Below are 25,545 nucleotides of genomic sequence, written 5' to 3' on the forward strand. Positions count from 1 at the left end.
AGTTTCTCCCATTGATAACTTCTTTGCTTGTTCCTTGTTGTGATAGTCATTTGACAATAGCTTTAGATTCTTAGTTAATTTTAGTTAGACATCTTATAAATCTCAATTGTTAATTCTCCTGGATAGCAATCAAGTTAGAAACTATTAAAATATTGTTTAACTCCAATCCCTATGGATACAATATTATACTATACTATCTTTGACTAGCGAGCATAATTTAAGTGTGTGTTTCGAGCTCGTCAAATTTTGGCACCGTTGTCGGGGATTGGCAATTAATATTGTTCGAAATAGTTTGTAGTGATAATTTAGGAATTTTTATTTTTATTTTTCCCTTTTTACGGTTGGTGTTCTTTGACTGTGCGCATGTTACAGGTTCAGAGTGGTGCATAACTAGAACTTCTATGAAGGAAGTGCTACCATATGAGCCAGAAATTGAAAAATAACTGCGACAACTGAAGAAGAAAAGAAATCTCACCGAGACAATAGAAAAGGTTGGGTAATCCTCAACCAAAGAACTTATGGCTGGAAACGGTGAAGATAATGTGGATCTGGCTGCGAGAGAAGCAGCCCAACGACGAGAACAAGCTACACGGGATGCAAAAGAAGCAGCTATTTGAGATGCACAGATTATCTATGAATTGCTCAAAATCAACCTTTGGGTGCAGACAAGTTCGAAAATATTGCTCCCATGCCTGGGAGACCACTTGGCGATTATGCTAGACCGGTCTACAATCAAGGTTTATCAAGTGTTAGACCACCTCCAATTGCAGCTAACAATTTCGAATTGAAGCAAGGGTTGCTTCAAATCCTTCAGAATTGATGTGTCTTCAGAGGGAAGATGAACGAAGATCCAAATACACATCTAATGGACTTCGAGGAAATTATGAATACCCTTCAATACAATGGTGTGTCACAAGATGTAGTATACTTAAGGGCATTCCCCTTCACACTTAAAGATGATGCAAATGAGTGGCTTCGAAGCTTACCCACGAGAACAATTAGAACATGGGAGGAGATGACCAGAAAATTCCTTGATAAATATTTCTCCTCAGCTAAGACGGGCAAGTTTAGAAGAGAAATCCATAACTTCTGCCAGAAAGAGAATGAAACTGTGTTTGAAGCATGGGAGAGGTTTAAGGAGATAGTTAGAAAGTGTCAACATAGCGAAATTGAAATCTGGATGCAACTCCAAGACTTTTGGGATGGATTAACACCGGCCTCACGTAGAACATTGAGAAATGCAGTTGGAGGCCCATTGATGAAGAAGACTCCAGAGGAGATAGTTAAAATTCTTGATGAGTTATCTGAAGATGCTAATCAGTGGCCCTATGAGAGTGCAGAAAGAAGAAGATCAACTGGTGTTCACCAGGCTGATGCAAACATATCTGTGCAGGTACAACTTGATGCTATGGCTAATGAGATAAGGAAGCTGACCTTAGCCTCAATACAAAGTGAGCCTCACACACCTTGTGATATATGCGGAAGAGGACACTATACTAATGAGTGTCAAGCCTCAACTGAGGAGGTAAATGCTGTGGGAAACTACAATTTCAATGCAATAGGTCAGAGGCACCCCGATTTTTCATGGAATTCACCTGGAGGTACTGTGAATGCTTGGTAATAAAATAACTTTAGATCGTAGGGACAAGGAGCTCCAGCATACCAATATCGGCAGAGGTAGCAATTTCAGCCTCAACAGCCCATTCAGCCTGGTCTAGAGGATCTAATGAAGGCTTTCATTATCAAGACACATGAGAGGCTGGACGCTCATGGAGAAGCTATAAAACAATTGGGCACTAGTTTGCAAAACTTGGAGAGACAAGTGGGACAGATTGCAACAATATTATTTGAGAGGGTTCCAGGTACTCGCCCCTCTGATATAGAAAAGAATCCCAAATAAACGGTGAATGTTGTGACTCTGAGAAGTGGGAAAGTGTTGAAAGATCCCACCACGATCCAAGATGATGTGATACTTGAAAAAGAAAGTGGGAAGCAACTAAAAAATGATGTTGATAAAAAGAATAAGGGCCTGATAAAAACTGAGAAGAAAAAGAAAGAAGAAACTTCGAGAAGGGAGGAATCTGAAGAGAGCAAGCATATGCCTGCTTTACCTTTCCCTCAAAAGCTATGTAGAAAAAAGCTGGACAAGTAGTTTGGGAGATTTCTGGATGTGCTGAAACTGGTTCATGTAAATTTGCCATTCACAGAAGTTCTCTCACAAATGCCTGCCTATGCCAAATCCTTGAAGAAGATCCTTACAAAGAAGAGGAAAATAGAGGAGACCTCGGTGGTGAAGCTCACAGAGTATTGCAGCGCGATATTGCAAAATAAGCTCCCACAAAAATGTGAAGATCCAAGGAGTTTTACTATACCTTGCTCTTTAGGCTCTATTAATTTTGATAAGTCTTTATGTGATTCTGATGCCTCAATTAATTTAATGCCTCTATCTATTTACAGGAAACTAGAGAAAGAGATTGGAGAGATAAGGTCGGTGCCAATATCTTTGCAGCTGGCAGACCAAACGACCTTAATACCCGAGGGGATAGTGGAAGATGTATTAGTTCGGGTAGATAAGTTCGTATTTCCTATAGATTTTACAGTGGTGAATATGGAGGAGAACAGGGAGGTCCCCCTCATCTTAGGAAAACCATTCTTAGCAACGGGTAGAGCTATACTAGATATACACGATAGGAAAATCATGCTTAAAGTAGGCGAGAAGACGGTGACTTTTGATATGAATGTATAAAAGGGGGCACAAAAAGAAAAACCAAGTGGGAGTGTTGAGTGGAAAGTGAAGGGCTCAAAAGAGAAGGCTGCAGTGGGCGAGAAAGATAAGTGTGGGATGTATCCCAAGAAGGCCGAGAAGAAGCTGTCAGCATGGATGTGCGCATTAGTTTGAAGGCGAGGAATGGAACCCGACTTCGACTCAGACCCCGACTAGATGTTCAGGGAAGTTTCCTTTACCTTATGCTTTTTAATTGTGTGTCATGGGGACATGCCATAACTTAAAGTATGGGGTAGGGGATATTTGTATATATGTATATTAGTTTTAGTTTTTGTTAGTTGTAGTAGTTAGAGATAGAAAATAATTGAAAAAACCATCAAATTTGAAAAAAATATTTATCATCGACAGGTTTCTTGAGGGATTTAAGTCGAAGGAAAAAGACAAAAAGATTTTCTTTTGTAGGTAGTGTAATACGTCCCCCCCCCCCCAATTTTTTTTTGTGCGGTTCTTTTTCAAGGATTTTGTTTGAATCGGGTGTAGTTAGTTTTTATTTTTGTTAGGAGTAGGAAACCTTGCGCTATGACTTGAATTGAAGGCAATATCTCTTAACTTTATCATGCCTTGAGAAAAGTAAGTGCTTTAGTTGTGACGCTTAGGCTCAATTTTTGACTCTTGTATAAGTACCTTAAATTGTATGATCTTAACTTTGCTTAACTACTTTGACTAGAGTGTCTTGGTAGTCCAATCCTGAGTGAGTTATGTTCCATGTGGGTGAGAGTTTTTGTGTATTCTTTTCATTACAATTGATGTCTAAAACTTGCCCCATGTGTTTGCAAAGCGAAATAGTAGTTTTATTCAGTCTTGGAAGTGATATAGGCATTTCTTTGTTGAGCCAGTTATAAGCTTTTGCCCACCTAATTGTTATGTATCTTAGTTAATCCCTTTTGAGCATGTAATCATTGTTTCTTTGGCAACCACATTACAAGCCCAAACCATTTGTTCGAATTGACCATCTATTTGAACCTTGTACCTCTCGTGAGCACTTGAATTTGTTATGAACTGTGTAAAAGTTAAAGTGCGGGGTGTTGGTTTGGCTTTTGAGTGGAACTATTGAAATATAAGAAAGGTGCATTGTTTTAAAAAAAGTAAGAGCCCCTTGAATTGAATAAGAAAAGAAAAAGAAAAATAGTTATATTGTTGTGAAAATATATTCCTTGATAGTGGTAACTTTTTATGTATTTGTGTTTAAAGAAGTTGGGAGTTGACGTATATTGATGTAAATGTGGAGTTATGGTCTGACATAAGTGTGGGGTTTTGAATGATTAATTGTATGTATTAAAGTGCTTAGGGAGGTGTAGTCACTCTTATATCTAAATATATCCTACCCGTCCCGCAACCTACATTACAATCAATTAAAGTCCTACTTGATCCTTAACTGAATGAGCTCAATTAGTAAAGTAGTACACTACGGGCAAACTTATGGTACGTCTCTTGTGGCACATGAGTGTTGTTTCTGAGAGTGAGCAAATTCTTTCTATCTTGAGTTCCTAATTGTTCTTAAAGTTTATAGTGTGTGGAACTACTCTCCATTGTTATGTAAGGGTACTTGATTCACGAAGAAAAGGTAATATCGTTGACATCTATGTTAGAGTAAGTGAGCGGGTTATAAATAATGCGTGTTGCTTTTGAGTCAAATCTTGAGGCTAGGATGTTACGGTATTATGCTTAATCTGTTTTAAATATTCTTGGTGTGATGAGTTATGAGATTTGTTGAAAAAGGTAGTGTTCTATGTGAAGTATAGTTTGATTGTTCGAGGACGAGCAATGGTTTAAGTGTGGGGTGTTGATGATAGGCTATAATCTCGTGTTTTAGTCGCTTATTGCACTCTAATTTACTACACTTTACTCGTTTTGAGCTTTAATTGATAGTGTTTTGTACTAATTGTGTGTTTTATACCTTGTAGGAGTGATTTCGATCTATGTAGATGTTATGGAATGAATTTGAGTGATTTGGAGCTTTTAGGTCGGAGTAAAAGCCCAAGGTATTAAGTCAGGATCGTGTTCGGGGGTCGAGGACCAAGTGTGGACGTCAAAATGCAAGAAAAATCTGTACTCTGAGAAATTCCCACTGCCGCGGTGCGTGGGGAGCCGCGCTTGTGCATTTCTCTGCTGCCTGTCAGAACTAGCTCTCTGGATTTCCCCACTAATGCCCCGCATGGAGCGTCGCCCTATGCGGCGCGCCTATGCAAATTTTACACAGTTATTTTCCTATTTCTCCTAGGAGAAGGTGATTTCGTCTGGGCCCGACCCTACTTGGTATAAATACATGAAAAACGTTATTTCCTAGAATTTTCAAAGACTTTGGACCTAAGGAAGAGTTGGAGGAGCAAAAGCACAAGGATTTGATCATTCCTTCGTCACTCAAGACCCGAGTTTGGATCGAATTTATGTTTTCCTGTCTTTTAATTATATTTGTGATGAATTGCTCATATCTATGGAGTAGTTCTCTTTAGGGTTTGATGGATTTGGTGTATTGATATTTGTTTGTGGATTATAGCTCTAGTTTTATGTATTGAAGCGTTTTTGGATGATTTAGTTATTGCATCTATATTCACTTGTTCATATAGTCGAGAGAGGCATAACTTGTGATATCTTTGCATTATATTGTTGGTTGAGTTTATTAATTCTTCTGAGTAATCGAAAGAGGCTAGTTGAATTATTGATTAAACCTAGTTAGGAGAAAAATTGAAAGAGATTTTCCTAAAGACCAATCCACTACGCATTCTTGCATATCTTCACGTGCTTAAAATTGGTTCATCTTGTGAGGTTAAGACTTAATCGAGAGAGGAGTTTTTATTGAACATTTGAATTAATAATTGAGTGAATTCGACAGACTTACTTAAACATTAGAAGTGAATTGTCTAGAGTTAGATCCCAAAAAATTATCTTTCACCTATCCTGTCAACCCCTAGTTTCTCACATTGATAACTTCTTTACTTGTTCCTTGTTTTGATAGTCATTAGTTAATAGCTTTAGATTCTTAGTTAACTTTCGTTAGACATCTTTTAAATCTCAATTGTTGATTCTTCTAGATAGCAATGAAGCTAGACACTACGAAAATACTATTTAATCCCAATCCCTGTGGATACGATATTATACTATACTATCTTTGACTAGTGAGCATAATTTAAGTGTGTGTTTCGAGCTCGTCAGCAAGTGGAGGTTTCAAACAGAGAAATCAAGAGTGTTTTTGACCAAAACTATAAATGCTACTCGGAATAATTGGGTGAGAAAATTGGATGATGCATTATGGGCCTACCGCACTGCATTCAAAACTCTGATTGTTATGTCACCGTACAAATTGGTGTCTCAAAAGGCATGTCACTTACCGGTAGAGTTAGAGCATAGAGCTGTCTGGGTGTTAAGGCACTTAAATCTTGACTTGGAGGCCGCTGGAACGAGTAGAGTCACAGAGCTTTATGAACTTGGTAAGTTCTGTTACCATGCTTTTGAGAGTACAAGGCTATATAAGGAAAGAATGAAGATGATGCATGAAAAAATATTCTTGAGCGAAATTTTAAACCTGGAGATGTGGTATTGCTATACAACTCAAGATTGAAGTTGTTTCCGGGCAAGTTGAAGTCAAGATGGTCAAAACTATACCATGTGGTAGAGATGCATCCCACCGGAGTCGTAGAAATTGTATCAGAAGATGGCTCTCTCAAGTTTAGAGTCAATGGGCAAAGGTTGAAACACTACTTTGGCATAGATGAGGAAAATGTTGTATCGGTGATTCATTTGTAGGAGCCTCAAATGTAGAGTGAACCTTAAGTTTGATTGCATGCGTCATGCCGCAACGTTAAATCAGGCGCTTCGTGGGAGGCAACCCATTGTAATGTTATATTCGTTATGTCGTGACGTTAGCTAAGGTGTTCGTTGGGAGGCAACCCAATTCGTAGTTTATTGTAGCTTAACTAGAATTTTCTTTTTATTTTTAGGAACTAACATGTTTTTAGTTAAGTCTTGGTGTGTGAACAGGTAATAGAGCACGCTAGGAGGTTATAGTGCTTGGAGTCGTTCACAAAACGGAATAAAAAAATCACATTAGTACGCTCTAGACCGCGTTGCCTACCTCGTGTCGCACAACAACAGACCTCGCTTCGCCCAGTTCCAAGCGCGCTAGGCCGTGTTATTTCTCTTCCGTCGCCAAGTTCCCTCCTCGATGCAGAGCTCGCGTCACCTGGGCTGTAGCGAGATCTACCTCGCGACGCCAGGTAAGCTCAATCTTTTTTTTAACTTTTCTTTTCTTCTTACTTCTTTCTACAAAAATACCACACACATACACACCTTAATTAAAACACCCTACTGCCTAAGACCTCTCACAAAACACCCTCCCCCTCATACACAAACTCCATTGAAGCCATTCATTCATCCATTCATTCACTCACTAGGAACATCAATTGAAGAGCAATCCCCCCACCTAGGAAACTAAGGTACGCCTCCCAAGAAGGACAATGGTAAACGCAAGGGCAAAGCCATTGCTCCCACCAAAGCCAAGGATTCCTCCGCACCTCCACCAAAAAAGGAAATGAGGGGAGGCCACTTTAAGTCAGATTGAGGGGTTGTAAGCGGTTGCAGCTATAGCGGCCTCACGCCCACAGCCTACGGGACAACGAGAATTTGGACTTAAGAGTATACCCCTAGCTACCAAGGACTGGTACAAGCTTTGTCGGCCGAGACATATACACTCTGAGTCGGTTGTTCATTAGTGCCGTCTAAAATCTAAGTATCCATCAATTTGAAAAGGTATTCATGATCTTGGATTGAGTTATGTGTTTGTAAACATGGGGGATATCAATGTAAACCTAGTCCGTGAGTTTTACACCGGTTATGATCCGAATGATCCTGAGAAGCTAGTGCCTATTCGGGGGAGGTTGATTGATTTTTTGCATCAGCTATATGCAATTACTTGGGAGCTCCAGATGTTCCCCATGAGCCCCTGGATAACTTCATTGCCCGTCCAACATATCCGGCATTAGCTGCTTGGGTTTGTGACAAGAAGACCCAACGTCATAGAAAATTTCCAAAGAGAAAAATGAAGTAGAAAGGTCAGGTGTGGTTGAAATTGATCAACACGCGGCTACTACCATGCAACCATGAGACTCTGATTAGCCGTGAAAGGGTTTGCCTGTTGTACTTCCTAATGATTGGCCAAAAAGTGAATGTGGGCCAGTTGATACGCTACCAGATGGCACAGGTGACAACAAGCAAGAGAATTGATAGATTGTCCTTCGGTAACATGTTGACTCAGTATCTGAGAAAAGAAGATATGGAGGAGGAGCGAGCTTTTGATGTAGTCATTCCACCACCCCTTCGACTGACGGACATCACCAGCATCCGGGCAAATGAGGAGAGTGCTATGTCCTCACTGATAGGTGCCGAGCGTAATGCTCGAGATGATAGCATTATGGCCCATTTATATGGGATGATGGACTTGCAGCTTAGGATTGGAGGAAGGCCAGCCACTACGGAGGAGAGGGCCATCTTGGAGGAGTGTTTTCAGCTAAATGCCCATGCCCAACATCTGGTTGGGCTTGGCGATGGCCAACGACTCCCAGAGGATGAGGATGTTAACACACCGGAGTATTTCGAGGCCAAGCTAGAGCAGTCAGAGGAGGAGGAGGAGGATGATGCTGAGGAGGGAGCAGAGGATGAAGAGTGGACAGCTACATATGGGGCCTTCGACGACGAGGGCAATGAGGATGATTGATCAGGGAGTTTTCCTACCTCCTTACTTATTTTTATTTCTTGATACATGCACGGAGGGCATTGCATGAATTAAGTGTAGGTGGGAGATTCTACATTCAGTGTGACTTGTAAATATTAGATAAAATAATTATTTATTTGTTTTTTTTTAATTCTTTTTTTTTCTATTTTAGCATAGCATATAAAATAAAAAAAATTAGTATAGTAGTCTAGCTTTAGTCTTTAGTTTTTAGGATTGCTTTAGTAATTAATTGCTTAAAAGAATATGCAAAAAAAATAAAAAAGAAAATATTGAACTTTTCCCGACGATGGATCTCCTAGGCAGTTTTCTTGAGGGACTGAAGTCTAACCAAAAACAAAAAAAAAATTAAAAAATAAAAAAATCCAAAAATATGTCTTTTTATTATTTTAGGTAGTAATAATCCCTCATGATTTTTCTTTGTGCCTCGGTTCTTTTTCACGGGATGTAGTTAAACCGGGTAGTAGTTTTTTTTATCTTTAGAGTAGAGTAGGATTTATGGAATAAAAGGATGGGAAAAATGAGAGTTGCTATGCGCCTTTGACTAGTTTGATAGTAGCATATTTAGGATCTAGCATGTGTAGTACCTTCCCTATGGTTTGAAAATACTTTTGATGCCTTGTTGAGTAGATAACATATTTTTTTATGCCTAGATCTCGTGTTCTTGGCTTGTGTCACTTTGTGCGTGATGCTTAATATTTTGTGGCTCTGTGAATACTTGCAATTGTTTGAGAATTGGAATGGAACCATCCTTAGTGAGTCATGTGCCATGTGTGGTGAGAAATTGTATAGTCAGTGTCATTGCATTAGAGTCTAGAACTTGCCTGGCATGTGGGTTGAAGCGTAATTTTAGATTTTGCTCGGTTTGAAAAATAATTTTAGGCTTTCTTTGATCTTTTAGAACTTAATGCCTACTACAAATAAAATTTATCCCTAGTCAACCATTTTGAGCCTATAGACTTTTATTTGGCAACCACATTATAAGCCTATACCTATTTTTTCTTAATTATCATTGTTTTGATCCTTTTACCTCTTAAAGTACTTTAATTGTAAAATAAGCGCTAAAAAAAGTAAGGAGGGAACTTCGGTGGATTTTAAGTGGAACCAATGAAAGAAAAAAAGGTGCACTTGTTTTGTAAGGATTACACCATTAGCAGGAATGATAGAAAAAAAAGGGTTATGGTCGGGAAAAAAAAAATATAGCAAAGAAAAACAAGCATATCTTGTCCTTACAAGTGGGTATGAATTAAAATAGTGCTTAATGAAAGAGAAAATACTTTGGGGGTGATATTGTTTGTGAAATTGCAGTTGGGTTAAAGAAAAATGCGCTTAAAGCTAATTTTGTGATATGTTAAAGTGCTTATGAGGGTTAGTCATTATTCCTAAATTTATCCTACCCGTCCTTTATCCCACATTACAACCATAAAAAGTCCTAATTGATTTTAGATCGAGCAAGACTACATTAGTAGAGGTTTACATAATGGGCAAGCTTATGGTACTTTGTGCATACAAGTGACTTCTTTGTGAGAGTGAGGAATTTCGTTGATTTATCTGAGTCCTTAAAATATATTTGAATATTTGATTCGAGTGTGTGGATTCGACTTGCTCTTTTGTACTTGTTGTGAGGGCACATGATTTAGCAAGGGATATGTAACGTTATTAGATTTCTCTATGATGTTAAGTGTTCAAGCCATGAATGCATTGTGATACTGAGTCGGTTTGTGAGGCCAAGATTATTATAAATATGTTGCCTTGTGTTGAATAAATTTTTGAAGTATGGCATAAAGTAAAGGGAAATATGTGTTGAAGGCATATGCTAAAGTTTAATTGTTGCTATCAACCATAGTCATATGTATGATGTGCTTCGGATATACTAAAAGAAAATAAAGTGCTCAAGGTTAATATGAATTGGCGGTTGACTCGAGAACGAGCAACGTTTAAGTGTGGGGTGGTGATATTCGGCCAAAATGCTATACTTATAGTATATTACGCGCCCTATATTTTGTTGGTTTAGTGATTAATTGTGCGATATTTAAGCTAAATTATGTTATTTTATGTGTAGGAGTATCGGAAGAAAGAGTCGAATAAAAGTTGCACAAAAAGAGGTCAAAAATACAAGAAAAGAGCACAAAAGCATCAAATACCCAAACTGTACTACATAAAAAGTAAAGCCAGCTCTATAGCCTGCCTTACCGTGCTACGAGCCAAGTAAAGCCAGCTTGACCGCGCTACAGGCCAAGCGGAGCCAGCTCTGTAGCCAGGCTGACCGCGCTATACGCCTGTCTTCGCGAGGTCTATAGCCCGGTAATTAGATGTTATAGGTTAAAAGACTCCAACCCAGATTTAGACTGAGGGATTTCAGCCCTAACATATAAATACTCCCCAAACGACTTGAGGGAGGGCTGGACACTATTTTGGAGAAGAAAACAGCTACAGAGCACTGTGGAGCAAGAATCAAACGAGTTTTCCCTCTGTTTATCTTCGTACTTTGTAGTTTAATGTCTTTGAACATCATGATGATTATTGATACATTTATGAGTAGCTAAACTTTCTAATCTACGGTTTGATGGAACCGATTGGAGGATGATTTTCTACTACGTTTAATATAGATTTGCCTTTAATTTTTCTCTACTTGTTCAATTACGTTTACATTGTGGTTGACTGAAGAGCTCTTAATCGACTGTGCCTATTTAGTATGTATTACTTGGTAAAGGGTACATATTTAGGTAGTTGTTGAACAACATCACTCCTAACGTATATGAGGAATCAATACGGAGGGTTTAAAGGTGGGATTAAGAATAACGAAACCTTGGTGCGATCCTAGTGAGCGGTGAATTAGAGCCAGCTAGCGTAGTTCGGAAGAATACGTCTAGTAAATTATGGTAGTTACTCGTAAGAGAATTACGACACCCAAAGTACTCACGATCGGTAGAGAATATTTAGGCGAATTAATAGGGTAGCGAAGAGGATTCCGACAATAGGGGAAATCATAACCCTAGACTTTTTCAAATCTTGTCCACAACATTTTTCCTATTAGTTATAAATTACTGCATTTTAATTACTTTGCTCTTAGTTAGTAAACATTCAAATCGTTATTTAATATTTCTGAAGGTTGATTATTTGAATTCGTATGAATCTAGTGGTTGTAATTAGTAGGTTAATTCCCTGTGGGATTCGACTCCGGACTTATAAATCGGATTATATTTGCAACGACTGCTAGACCTCTTAGGAGGCATAGTTGGGAGTGATCACCTAACTATGCCTTACCAAAAGCAAATATAATCTGATTTTAGAGTTCGAAATCGAATGCCAAAGAGAAGAACTAAATTTGTTCAATATCACTAAGAAGATAAACTCGAACTATTTTTAAGTTGTAAAGATTGAGAGTCTTGTTTTAAACTAATTAACTACAACTATCAAAAAATAGTAGAAATTTATCAACTAAAGAGACTAAGGATTGGAGACAAGAATTAAGGAGGCCTAAAGTCATATATGATTTTTTCCAATTGTCGGAATCCTTCTCGTAACGTTATCTATAATCTTGCCGATTTTATTCTCTATTGATCGTAAGCACTTCATTATCGTGATTTTCTCTCTAGTAACTACAATAATTTACTATACATATTCTCTCGAATTATGCTAGTTAGCAATTTCTCACAGCTTACTATGACCACGCCAAAGCTTTATTATCTCTAATCCCACTTTTAAACTCTTCGTATTGATTTCTCATATACCTTGGGAGTGACATTATTCAACAACAACCTAAATATGCATCATTTATCAAGAAAAATATAATAAATAGGCATAGTCAATTAGAGCTCTTCAATTAACAAAGATAATCACATAGTTGAACAAGTCGAAAAAATCCAACGGTAAAATTATATTAAAATGTATCAAGAATTCATCCTAGAAAAGATTCCATCAAAATACTATATAATGAAATTTGCTACTCATAAAAGTATGTGAAAACACAATCCTAAAATTCATAACTAACAACAAAAAATAGAAAGAAAAAGGAAAAAAACTCATGGTTGAATCTTTCTCTTTGCTCCTAGTGTGTTTTAGCTTCCAAGGGTCTTGTTTCCCTCCAAAAGGTGGCTACAAATGATATTATTGAAGGTAGTATTGTATTGGGGCAAACTTGGCATCTCCTATTTCGGATAGTAGAAGCTGGAGTCGCGTCCGTCGTTCTTGCGTGAGACCCAGACTACTCCCAACTCTCTGTTGTTCTTGCTCCAGACCGAGACTGGCAAAGCTAATCATGCTTCGCTATCCGGGATTTTTACTCTTCAGCTCTTTTTTTGCTAATTTTTCTCCTTTTTGATACTTTCCTACACAATATCGTTCATACACATAAAAAAAATATGTAATAAGCATATTTTATGTTAGAAACGATGTGAACTTCCGCAACTAACAAAAAAATAATACGCAAACTACTCAAAAACATACACTTTTCGACGTTTATCAATGTACAAATTATTTACTATTGTTGAAAATTATTAAAACTAATTAGACCTGATTGAAACTTGGGACGACATAAATCAAAGGCTCGATTATTAGTCCTACTAGTCAAACAAAGGAAAAGGAGTGTGAATTTCAATCTTGCTTTTTTAGATATCAAGCTCAATTTGAGCTTATAAAATAAATTACAACACATAACCCCACACGAATACAATTAATTAAGAGTGTTCAGATTTTTCGAAATCTCTTCTTATTTAAAATTAGGCTTCATTAGTAGAATATATTAAGTATTATTCTAAATAAAAGTTTGCACTAGCTTTGGTAGCCCTATTGAAGCATATCTCTTGTCAAAAAGTAGACTTTCAAAGTGCTGCCTTTCAAAGAATTCTGCCCGCCTCAGCTTAACTATATGATTCTGAGCTCATTTCTTGAAATACACAATAACAAGCCAGTAATTAAAGTAGACAACCGAAATTCTCTTTTTTCTCTTCTTAGGCATTCAGTATTTGAAACTCAATATCTGAATACAGGGTAAAATGTTTTATTCAGATATTCTTCATTTTCAAGGCTTGAACCTGAGTCTAGCTAGAAGCAGATAACCAAATTTATGAAAAAAGAGATGCTATATTTTTCGAGGTCATATGCCTTGTATCTTTTGCAGAGAAAATAGCTGAAAAAGGCCCTGGGAATTTAATACTACTACAAGGCCTGATCTGGCACTTACTAGATCACATACAGCATCATCATATTATATTAGAGGCGGATCTATGTTTTAAGTTATATGAATTCAACCTTTAAAATTTCTAGCATTAAATTTATATGCTGTGTCAAAATCATTGGGTTTGAGGAGAAATATAGGCTTTGATCAAACATCAAAACAGTTGATATAACGTTTAACTTGTCAACTATATATCTGAAGATAATTCATAAACTTAATTTGAGTATAATCTTAACCTAGAATTTGCCTTACGCAAAGCCTGACTGCATGTCCAAGTCTAACTTATAAAAACCAAATGGAGAATATAAATTTGAACAGACCGATTCTTGAACATTATGCTCTACTTTAACAAACTTCTGTACGTACAATTAAAGCTAATCCATGGATAGTACTATCTAAGTAAAAAGAAGAAATTAAGAGAAAGAAATACATATAATCATTGATACTTAATTAGTACAAACCAAGCCAAGTGTTCATTGTCATAAAACTTCACTTTACACACAAATTAAAATCAAAACAACAAATTAAGAACCCCACTTAACAAATTAGCTTCCTCGCCCTAAAGATTCTTTAGTAAAGAAATGAAAACACTCCACTGACCTAAACCTAAGAACCCAAGACACGTGAACATTAATACACAAAGCAAATCAAACTTAAGTTAAAACAAGAAACAACCTAATCAAACAACATTTGAGAAAGTCAAATTCATTATTACATGTCCCTAACTTCAAACTCATTGCGATTCTTGACAACAATATCGTACATGTGCATGGACTTAAACCTGTTGAAATCCTTTGGTAGAGAAATAAGATGTACTGTTGATCTTTTGTGGTACTGAAGAAGGTCTGGATCATCATAGTACCTCTCCCATCCAAGAGAGTACAACTTCCTTTCGAGGGCAGAATAAGATGCAATTACTTCATTACTAGAAAGGTGTACGAGCACTTTCCGGCGACCGGTTGCGCCGTGGAAGTCGCCGGGGTTCTCTACTAGCCGGACAACTCCATTCTTGAATACCCAAACACCAGACATGTTTGAAAAGGAAAAAGGATAAAAATGAAAATAGTACTAAATAGCTTGAAGATGGACTTCCGAAGAAGGGTGAGTCGGTTTTTATAGGGGGTTCTGTGTAATAAAAAAATACATAAGGTGGCGCAAAGTAATTTTTTATGAATAGGAATGTGACTGCTGAAGCTTGTACTAAATAGGTTTCCCATTAGCGTATTTGATAATTTTTTAACAATACAACAGCTTAATATCCACGAGCTTGTAAGTAAATAATATTAATACTTCCTCCGTTCTAATTGGTTTTGAATTTAGAGAGTCAAACAAGTTTTTCTTGACCATAATTTTTTCATATTGGCTTTTAAATAATTTGAATTATTAATTATTGTGACTAATAGTACTTTTTATATAGTTTTCGAATATATAAATTTTATTTTAAAAATTTTAAAATTTTTATGTTCGGGGTAAGAATTTTTGACTCTCAAAATTCGAATTGTGTCACGTAGACAAAGGGAGTATTAACTTATCATATTAACATTAAAGAAAAATAAATTAAAGGAGAATATTTACATGGCCCCAGATGGAAGGGGATACCCTAATTTGCCATACTGATAAGAATCTTCTCCTAAACAATCACTAATTTACGATCTTATGCTGCTTAAATGAACTTTCTTTTGGTTAATGGGTTCCAAGAATAATTCTTTAATTTTTTTAGTGCAAAGAACAATCCTCTACTCCATTCCTATTTCCATTGCTTACATGAAGCCACTCAGAAAAGGGGGGGGAAACTATATATAGTTAGAACCTAATTAAGCAGACATTTCGGAGAATTGTCCAGCTCGGTTGGCGATGTTTTATTTAATTCTTAATGTTGTAATAAAAAAAATTTCATCGAAAAGTAGTACTCCCTCCATTCCAATCTATGTGAACATGTTTGATTGGGCACGGAGTTTAAAAAAAAATGAAGACTTTTGAAATTTGTGGTCCTAAACAAGTCAAAAATGGGTCGAGAGTATTTGTGTGATTATAAAAGTTTCTCATTAAGGATAGAATTGAAAGTTTAAGCTAAATTGTTTCCAAATTTAGAAAGGGGTCATTCTTTTTGGAACGGGCCAAAAAAAAAATAAGTTCACATAAACTAGAACGGAGAGAGTATAATATTATTTTCTACTACTATTAATTTTTCGGTTTAACAATTTAGTATCATGAACCACTGGTCCGACAATCCTGATTCGTGCTACATAAGGTCCATTTAAGGGAGAACTTCCTACCAAAATTTTCGTGAAAATAGTACGGGCTAGCCAGTTTTCGGACTGGTAATTGAAAAATAGCTAGCGTTTGCAAAGTCATTGAAAAATAGCCACTATTTTGCTGCAACACGGAAAGTTCCAGCATAATATACTGGAGATTGATGCACTTGTATATGAACTTCCTGCATATTATGTTGGAATTCCAGCACACGGAAAGTTCCAGCATAATATACCGGAGATTGGAGCACTTGTGTATGAACCCTCAGCATATTATGTTGGACCAGTATATTATGCTGGAACTCTAGTATATTATGCTAAAATATTTTTCGGATTTTGAACAGTGTTTTCCTTTAGATTTATCTTTATATGAAAAGTGGCTAAATTTCGATTACTTTTGAAACGATGACTATTTTTCAAATACCACTTGTAAATCTAGCTATTTCTGAATTTCACCCAAATTTTCTTCATTCCAGGGATTGAACATGAGACGAGTTTAGAGTAGAGGAATCCCCTTCATCCTACGTACCACATCCTTCGATGAATGCATAAAAATAATGCTTAGTTTTTAAGATCATAACAACGGCCAAATTAAACATGACAATGGAATTAAATAATGTTTCCAAATATATGGATACCTTTCTAAAAATGGAACACAACGTGAAGTAAGTGCAAGAAAGGAAGGAATAATAGATAAAACTAAAGCAAGAAAAGCCATCAAAATAAAAATTAAAGAGATCAGAGAAATGGAGATCTCTCCTATCCCATACTTTGTGGATATCGGATTGGATAGGATTGAATTAATGCATGAGAAAAGTAAAAGAAAATCAATCAATCTTTCCTTCTCTTCTGTCTCTTTCACTTTCCCCTACTCCCATATCACCATTTCAGTGAACAAAGGAGGAGAAGTCACATATGCCCATTCATTTGAGGAATGGCCTTATCTGACCAGAATATGAAATAACTTAAAGTGTTACTACTATACTTTTTAGCTCACACTTTTTTCATGATCTGTATGAGAATTCCCTTTGTCAAACCCACAACTCCACTGGAAAAACAAGCTACATGATCTGAAAGGAGTTCAATCGGATAAAAAAGGATTTTATATGTATACTTAATTATATTTATAAACGGTTGAATTTATAAAGGATTGAAAGAGAACTTTAATATATGGTGTACACCTTTAGCTTAAAATGATAAGACTCAAAAACTTTCTTTACATTCTTAAACTTTGTATTTCCCCAGGTAAATTACATAAAATAAAACAGAGACGTGTCCGAACCAAGCACCAATCTAAGTGTCTACACTTACAGAGCCCAAAATAACATGGGTAATCACCTGATTCTAGAAGAGCGGATCCATGTTTAAACATCAATCATATCACAATTAATGATCAATAATCAATATCCGCTTACAGTATCCTTAGTGCCAAAAATCTCAACTTTTCTCAATATCAAACTCTCCAGATTCATGCATATACGTATAAAATAATATAATTAAGATGCACCGGAACATATTAATAAAAATACGGACGAATACTCGGATGGAAAAAGAATGACTACGGTTTATAAGTTTCAAAAAATTAAAAATACAAATTAGGAAATTGAATTTCAATTGTGGAAGTATATCAATTGGTCGAACCCTAAAGTGACTTATTAGAATTTCTGATTCCTTTCCATCTCCACAATGCCTTTAATTTTATCCAATTATGCACGAAAGGAACAAAGGGGGAGGAGTGGGGATTAGCCAAGTGGCAAGTCGATCTTTTTTTAATCTCGCACGGTACACGTGTTGATAAGGCTAGCTCTTATCTGCACATGTAAATAATGGCTCCCAAAGCAATTACTCTTTTGTGAGGTTAGGGTTCAGTTGAAGTTGCAGTGAATGCAGAGTAGTTTTTGGATTCTTGAAATTTGATGACACCCTCCCACAACTTCTGAACCCACACCTTTCTTTTGGATTCTTTTAGGAGCCGTTTGGTAAGGATATTAGGAGTAGCTAAAATCACGATAACTTTTATACCACAATTATGAAATTATCATTCTCATGTAAAAATAATAGTCTGATGCATCGAGTATTCCGGATTCACGCAGGGTCCTACAAGAGTCGCACTCTTAGGGTGTAATGTAAACAATGTTTTATAGATCACACGAATATAACTTTATATCTATGTAACATGCGGGTGGTTTTGAACCAAATAATCCCTTATTGTATACCTAATGATCCAGTGATGACATAACATCTCATCATTGCGTTCTCATGTCATCCTCAATTCTTATCTAATTATATGATTAAAAAACAATTGCTTGCACCTCCTCCAAGTTACTAATTGCATGATAAAAATATAAACAAAATCGAATTCTATATTTCATGCTCGAAACTTTCTTCGAATTTTTGCCCAAAATACAATTGCATGCTAAGGCACCAATATTTTAGGCATTATTGATGACTCCTAATCTACCTAGACTCCTAGGCCCTAGCTCTGTATGTTTAGGGTAGATTGATGTGAAGAAAAGAAAAAGTCTTACTCACTCCTTAAATCTATGTGAACTTATTTTCTTTTTGTTCCGTTCCAAAAAGAATGACTCATTTTTAAATTTGATAATAATTTAATTTAAACTTACAATTTTACCCTTAATGAGAAGCTTCTGGACCCCTATTTGACTTGTTTAGAATCACAAATTCTAAAAAAATTTATTTTTTCTTAAACTCCATACCTGAAGTGTATCAAGACTGAAGGAGATTAGGAAATGTATAAATTATTCACATGTATTGATACGAAGGAAAAGATATAAAGCACCTGACACGTCTTTTTTATAATTAATTGTTTCAGAAAAAAGATATCAAAACCTGTTTATATAAGTTATAATTCAATGTCTTTTCGTGTTATTTCGTTTTGAAATAGTACTCTCGCACCGTAATAACTGGCTCCTTTTCCAACCTTTTTCTATAAGTTTTACTTTATTCCATGACAGATTCAAGCACTTACTATCAGTGTTTTAAAAGGTATTTTTAGGACTTATCTGGGGCTCGCTCCTGGACGGGACACTTGCAAAATGTCCTGAGACTCATGTATGAGGCTTAGTTCTGTGAGGCTGATGTCCTAAGCGTCCGACCGTGCGCCCTAAACACGCCTAACGCCCAACGCTCGGGGCTTGCCTAACAGTTCTAACGCAAATCACATGTCGAATTTTCTAATTAATATCGTTGACCTTCAAAATTCTTTAATAAATTAATGATAAAAGTTCTATTCATCGATAGAAATATGAAGATTGAGCATAACTCTAATAATGAGACATAGTATTGCGAATTTATATCTTCACTTGTTATTGGTCGTGTCTTAGTTCATTTGTCCTTCCTTGTTATACACTTTTATTTTGATATCTTAAACTAATTTATATTTATTCATGAAGGAGTAATATTTTAATTATTGTAATAATAAGATTATATTAATTATTTACTTTTAGGAAGGTAAAATGTGGAATTTGATCATTTTTTTAAAGAAATTATAAGTTTTTAATTATTTGAAAGTTAAAGACGTTATACGTGATTTGTATGCATTAGTTATACTTAAGAATCATGCTAGATATTTTTTTCTATGAGTTCCTTTAATTTTATTTTAATTTTTAACTTTTAATTTATATTTTATATTTTTTTGTGTCATTATGTTATTCTAAAATTTATAAATTTAAATTTTTAAAGATCCATGGGGCTTACGCTCCCCCTCCCCCCCCCCCCAAGCTTATGCCTCGCCCCATATCAAGTAAAACGCCCCGCCTTTTAAAACATTACTTGTAAGTAGCGTATAATAGATTGTTTGACTAGTTTTTTGTGGGGATGAAGCGCACACACACATATAGATTGTTTGACTAGTTTTATTCAATTTTTATGCAATTTTATATATTTATAAATATTTACTGTCATTATATTATTTTATAAAATATTAAAAATTAAATACATATGGGGCTTACGCCCCATGCCTAGGGGCTTACGCCTCGTTGAGGCATATGTAAAACGCCTCGCCTTACGCCTTACGCCCCACGCCTGTTAAAACACTGCTTACTATTACTATTAGGAGTATACAAACGAAACCGACAAATTAATCGCACCAATCCGATAATTCGAGTCAAACTGAAAAAAATTCCGACTATGATTTGGTTTGATTTAGTTTGGTATTGGAAAAAAAACTCGACAATATTTGGTTTGGTTTGGTTTTAACTAAAAAAAGTCAAACCGAAACCAAATTAACCAACCTGACATTATATGTGTAGAAGTTTTAAATATATTTAATACATAAAAATATTTATTGTAGTGTAGTTTATAAATATTTATTAAACTTTTTTATAATTTTATCTTTTAACGTATTATTTCAAGTTTGGACTTATAATTTTTGGATGCTTCAATAAGTGAATAAATGTTAGTAACTCAAATAAATCCTAAACCAAAATCAAATCAATACTAATGCTATAAAAGACATTCAATTCAATTGTATTATGAATGAAAATAGTGTTGGATATCTATTTTGTTTTAGTTTTTTCATAGTTTAGATAAAATGCATAACTTATTTTTCTTTTAGTGTTTAGTCATGTAAATAATAGTAGTACTTATTAGTCATACTTATTAGTAATTTTAAATTATGGTTGTTTTCATTATAGCTTATTAATAATATTTATTTTATGAGATTTTATTATCTTTATTGTTGAATATTTTAGTACAATGTCATGAATCATCTCATATTTATGTTATTTTGTTGAAAACCCCTTATATAGTTATGTCTTACTAAGATTAAAGAAATATTTGGAGCACAAATTCTATGTTTTGTGCTATGGAGACTTTATGGAAGAAAACTTGAAAACCCAAAAAAACCGAGAAAAATCGAGATTTGAAAACCCAAATTTTATTGGTTTGATTTGATATTTAGATTTAATAACCCGATACAATTGATTTGATTTTATCATTAAAAAATTCGAACCAACTCAACCTATGTATTTCCCGTACTTACTATATGAACGTTGATGACACAACACTTAAAATAGAACAAGAAAGTAAGGAAGAAAAAGTGAAAAATTATGTAGTGCTTGCATTTAATTGGATGGGACTGAATTGAATTAGAATGATTTATAGCTTGTTTAGCCAAGCTGTAAAAATTAACTTATTTTAAGAATTATTTTTTTTAAAAGTACTTTTCTCAAGAGTGTTTTTGATGAGTAACAGTTTGTGTTTGACTAATTAATTTGAAAAGTACTTCTGAACAGTAATTAGTATTTGGCCAAGTTTTTAAAAATTGCTTCTAAGTGTATTATTCCCAAAAGTATTTTTTTTAAAAAGTGCTTTTGAAGAGAAACTACTTTTTCTGATTCTCCAAAACTGCTTCTGCTTCTCCTCAAAAGCATTTTTTTTTCTTCCAAAAATTTAGTCAAACACTTAAACTTTGAAAAAAAAAATGTTTCTTTGAGAAAAAATTGATTTTAGGATCGGAGAAGATGGGTCAAATAGAGGCTATTAATTTATTCGTTTGTCTCTACATTACTCTTCTTTAATTGAACATTCTTATTTCTTAACATCTTATGCATCGAAGGCTGACGCTTAAGCGAGGGAGAGCTTAAGTGAAATCTAGATTAAGACCAAGTGAAATCTAGATTGCCCAGTAATTCAGTTCAGAAAGAAATTGCACAAGGTGACTATATCTTTTTTTGTTACGGTTCGCCACGAATTCGAGCTATAAAAGCAGCCACCAATATTTGCATTAGGTTAGGTTGTCTACATCACATTTTTTGGGTGCGGTTCTTTCTAGACCCTACGTGAATACGGAATATTTTTTGTACCGGGCTACCTTTTTTAGGTGTCTGGTATTCACATTGGGATCCGACTAAATCCAGATTTGTGTTGAAAAGTATACATTCAAAAGTAAAATATTCTTTAACAAAGACGATTTCATATTTAATACTCGTGAAACCTCTTAATAAAGACCGAAAGAATATTTATTACTTTACTATAACCTTTATTTATTCGTTAATTATATCTAAGCTCAAGTAATAGGATATACTACAATATATAGAAAGAAAAAGAAGAAGCAGATGAGCATGTCTTGGGATGGGTGCACTCTGCACGTGATCTTTCGAAGGCATTAAAGGTGAAGATGAAGAACGAGGAAATAGATGAAGAACGAGGAAATACTTCTTCATTTATTTCTTCTTATAAAAGAATTGAGAAATTAAAGAGAAAATGTTATTGTCATTATGAAATTCGGATGCGGCTCCTTTCCATTAATACTTTTTGTGTATTTCCTCAAGTGCACATGAGTACATATAAGTCCCATTTTAAGGTACAGACAATACTTTTCAAAAAAGAATAACCAAAACCTCTTAGGTTCATGTTCTATAATTTTATTATTTGAATCTAAAAATAATAAGATGAAATTAATGATTTTATATGGGTAGCATAATTTGTGGGGGATATATACCTTTTTCATACCAAAGTTGGACAGTATACTTCTCCAAAACTTATTTAATTTAACTATGGTTAAGCTACTTGTTAATGTACTATAATATAGACCGTTAAATTTCAAATTTGGATGTCGTACATTTAAATATGGAGCTGAGGAAATGGAGAGGAAGTATAATGAAAATGGAGTAACAACCTTTAAATATACAACATTAACATCCTAACATTCAGTCCTTACAACTTTCCAACATTTGCAGCATTACGAAACAAACCACAAAATATCAAACCTAATTACAACACACTAGAAAATCACCCCCAATCGGAAAGAAAACAAAAAAACAAAGAAACAAAGCACACTGGCAAAATGACTTGAAATGAAGTAGCCATCTTCTTTCTTTCTTTCTTATCATATGTCTCTAACTTCAAACTCATTGCGATTCTTGACGACAATATCGTACATGTGCATGGGCTTCAACTTGTTGAAATCTTTTGGGAGAGAAATGAGATGAACAGTTGATCTTTTATGGTACTGAAGAAGGTCAAGATCATCATAATACCTTTCCCAACCAAGAGAATGAAGTTTCCTTTCAAGTACTGCATAGGATGTGATGACTTCATTACTTGGAACATGAACTAACACTTTTCGACGACCACTTGAGCCTTGACAATCTTCAAGTCGGACAACTCCATTCTTGAATACCCAAACTCCAGACATATTAGTAATTTGATGTTAGTTTGTGGAGGAAAGGAGAATTGATGAGAATATTTCTAAGTCTCCAGCTTGTGAGATGGCTTGAAGAAAGAGGGTGTGAGGGGCTTATATAGAGGTTTTTTGCTATTTATTATATTTTTTTAAAATCTTTTTGAGAGGGGTTTGAGGAGGGGATGGTGGGGTAAGTACTAGATGAGTTTATGTTATGTGTACTGACAATGTGAGTAATATTTACCGTATTAGGTTGATGACCTATATCAACATGTAATTTTCTATACCAAGTCTAACATGATAATATCAAAAATAGATCGATATAACCTGTTAAATTGTACTAATAACGATTTTTTTTTCATTATTGATGCAAGTACCTTAAATTGTTCCTAGATAGGGCTATTTTGACGGAGTCTGAATTGTGCGAGAAGATTGTAGGCAGTGACGCATGATATCCAATAAATTTTGCCCAAACGTTATATATGTATTAAAAATTTTATTAAATATTAGTAAACTAACATGAGGGTGTTGTAGGAATCAATGAAATTTAAATTTTGGATTCGCCGGAGAAACATATTCCTGTTCCGTTCAAGAACATAATATACCATTTTTTTAATCATAGTTAAGTACGACATGTTTCATACATAAGCAAAAAATTCTCAACTACGTACGTGATACTTAAAATCAAAAGAAAGAAGATAATTGGAGCTGTTAATGAGTGGTTCAAAGAAATTTACATACAATCAAAAGAAAGAAGATGATTGGACAAAGAGAAATAATTCCACAGGTATATATCCTAGCCTAACTATTATACAGATAGAAAATCGACAGGTGTTGCGAACATTTGAGTTCTTCGAATTTTCCCTATAGAGAGAAATAGGGATCTTGTAGTGGAATAATCGGATTGAGAAGAATCCATTTTTACTTTATCCATCCAAATCTTTAACCCCACAAAGGGAATCTTTTGTTTAGATGAATTATACTTGATTATTTCAGTGTATTCTAGAAAAAGGCTAACATAGGACAACGATTTATACGCAATGCGTAGGTCTATTAATGAGTTTAAGTTATATAAGAATTTTTACACTATCCGATCAATATATCAAAAGTTGTTTCTTATAGGTTATTGTATTTGGAAGATAAAAAATAAATTAAGAAGCCAATGAATTAGGTTTCCAGTGATTTAATATAAATCAATAGAAAATTAAACCATTAAAATGCATGAGGTAAATTATTTGGAAACATGGAATCTTCAATTTACTTTTCTTGGTTATGTGAAATCGAGACAAGAGTTTCCAGATTCTGTAGTGGGGGTAGACCAGAAAAGGAGAGGGAAAACGAAACTGGAAAAGAAAAAGAATAAAAAAATAGCATATAAATTTCATCCATTTTTTGTATTTTTTTATTTATAGAATCTCATCCAGTTCATTTTTGCCCAACTCTGTTGACTATATTTCTCTTCTTTTTCAATATTGTAATTCTTACCGACTAAAACATCCTAATTGAATGCCCAATGGCTTCCTCGTGTTTAAAAAAAGCAAAAGGAAAGAATAACTGAAAGAGTTCAAAAAAGATGTAACGAAATGCTCCTCAAACCAATTTTCACTGAGAAATATAGCTTATTAATACGTCTCCATTGGATGATTTGTTAACTTATTTTAATAAAAAGTTATTTAACTACAATAATATTTTTAATTTGATTTCTCATCTGGTGTTCGGTATCAGCACTGAGAGTCCGACTAAATTCGAGTATGCGCTGAAAAATCTTAAATTGGAAGATAAAGCGTTACCTTACAAATGCAATTATTTCATATATACCTAAGGCTCGAACCCATGACCTTTAGTTAATGATGAACGAGTGCTTACTACGCACAACATTTGTTGGTATGTCACAATGCTTGTCAAATCCATATTGGTTTTTAGTTTCATGTATTGTGCCAAATTGCCAATAAAGCTTATCAAAATGTGGTTTGGCTGGACCTTTGTTTGTATTATCATACATATGAAAGAATCTGAGACTGAAAATTTTCTTTTTTCTTTTTACATCCAAGAGAATATGACATGTTGATTAAGGAGAACCAAATCTTCCGCGAATTCTTCTTTTATGGTCGGTAGTGTTTAGTACTGTTATTTAATCTTAATTAGACTCGATGTGTAAGAATGAAAATTAGAAGAATGAAGAGGAATATGATTAAAACATGTGTAGATAATGATATTAAGTGCACTATCTTTCTTTCCTTCCCTTTCCGTTTCTCTCCTTCTATTATTTAATTTCCAAATCAGTCTACCCTTTAATTTTGTTCTTAAATCTCCATTTTCACTTTTCATGACCATAGGATATTAGCCTAATTAGTATCATGGACTTATGTCACCATAACTGAGGTCTTTCCTTTTGTTTCCATTCTTCTCTAATAATCAACTTTTCGTTTTAGAAAAAAAAACTAGTTTCATTTTATT

At 34.9% G+C, this 25,545-nt stretch overlaps 2 protein-coding genes and 1 non-coding gene across 3 annotated transcripts; all 3 read right to left on the reverse strand.

Annotated features, from left to right (window-relative positions):
• Positions 1–1,063: 1,063 nt before the first annotated feature.
• On the reverse strand, positions 1,064–1,170 carry LOC142169265 (small nucleolar RNA R71). Its single transcript, XR_012698975.1, has one exon. It is a non-coding gene; the product is annotated as a small nucleolar RNA R71 (small nucleolar RNA).
• Positions 1,171–14,400: 13,230 nt separating this feature from the next.
• LOC107823614 (flowering-promoting factor 1-like protein 3) lies at positions 14,401–14,721 on the reverse strand. The gene has a single exon (XM_016650303.2). It carries the CDS (start codon positions 14,719–14,721, stop codon positions 14,401–14,403), a length of 321 nt encoding a protein of 106 aa, XP_016505789.1.
• Positions 14,722–22,791: 8,070 nt separating this feature from the next.
• On the reverse strand, positions 22,792–23,100 carry LOC107823615 (flowering-promoting factor 1-like protein 3). The gene has a single exon (XM_016650304.2). It carries the CDS (start codon positions 23,098–23,100, stop codon positions 22,792–22,794), a length of 309 nt encoding a protein of 102 aa, XP_016505790.1.
• Between the last annotated feature and the right edge of the window lie 2,445 nt (positions 23,101–25,545).

The sequence above is a fragment of the Nicotiana tabacum genome, chromosome 14 (genome assembly GCF_000715075.1).
Source record: "Nicotiana tabacum cultivar K326 chromosome 14, ASM71507v2, whole genome shotgun sequence".
NCBI lineage: Eukaryota > Viridiplantae > Streptophyta > Magnoliopsida > Solanales > Solanaceae > Nicotiana > Nicotiana tabacum.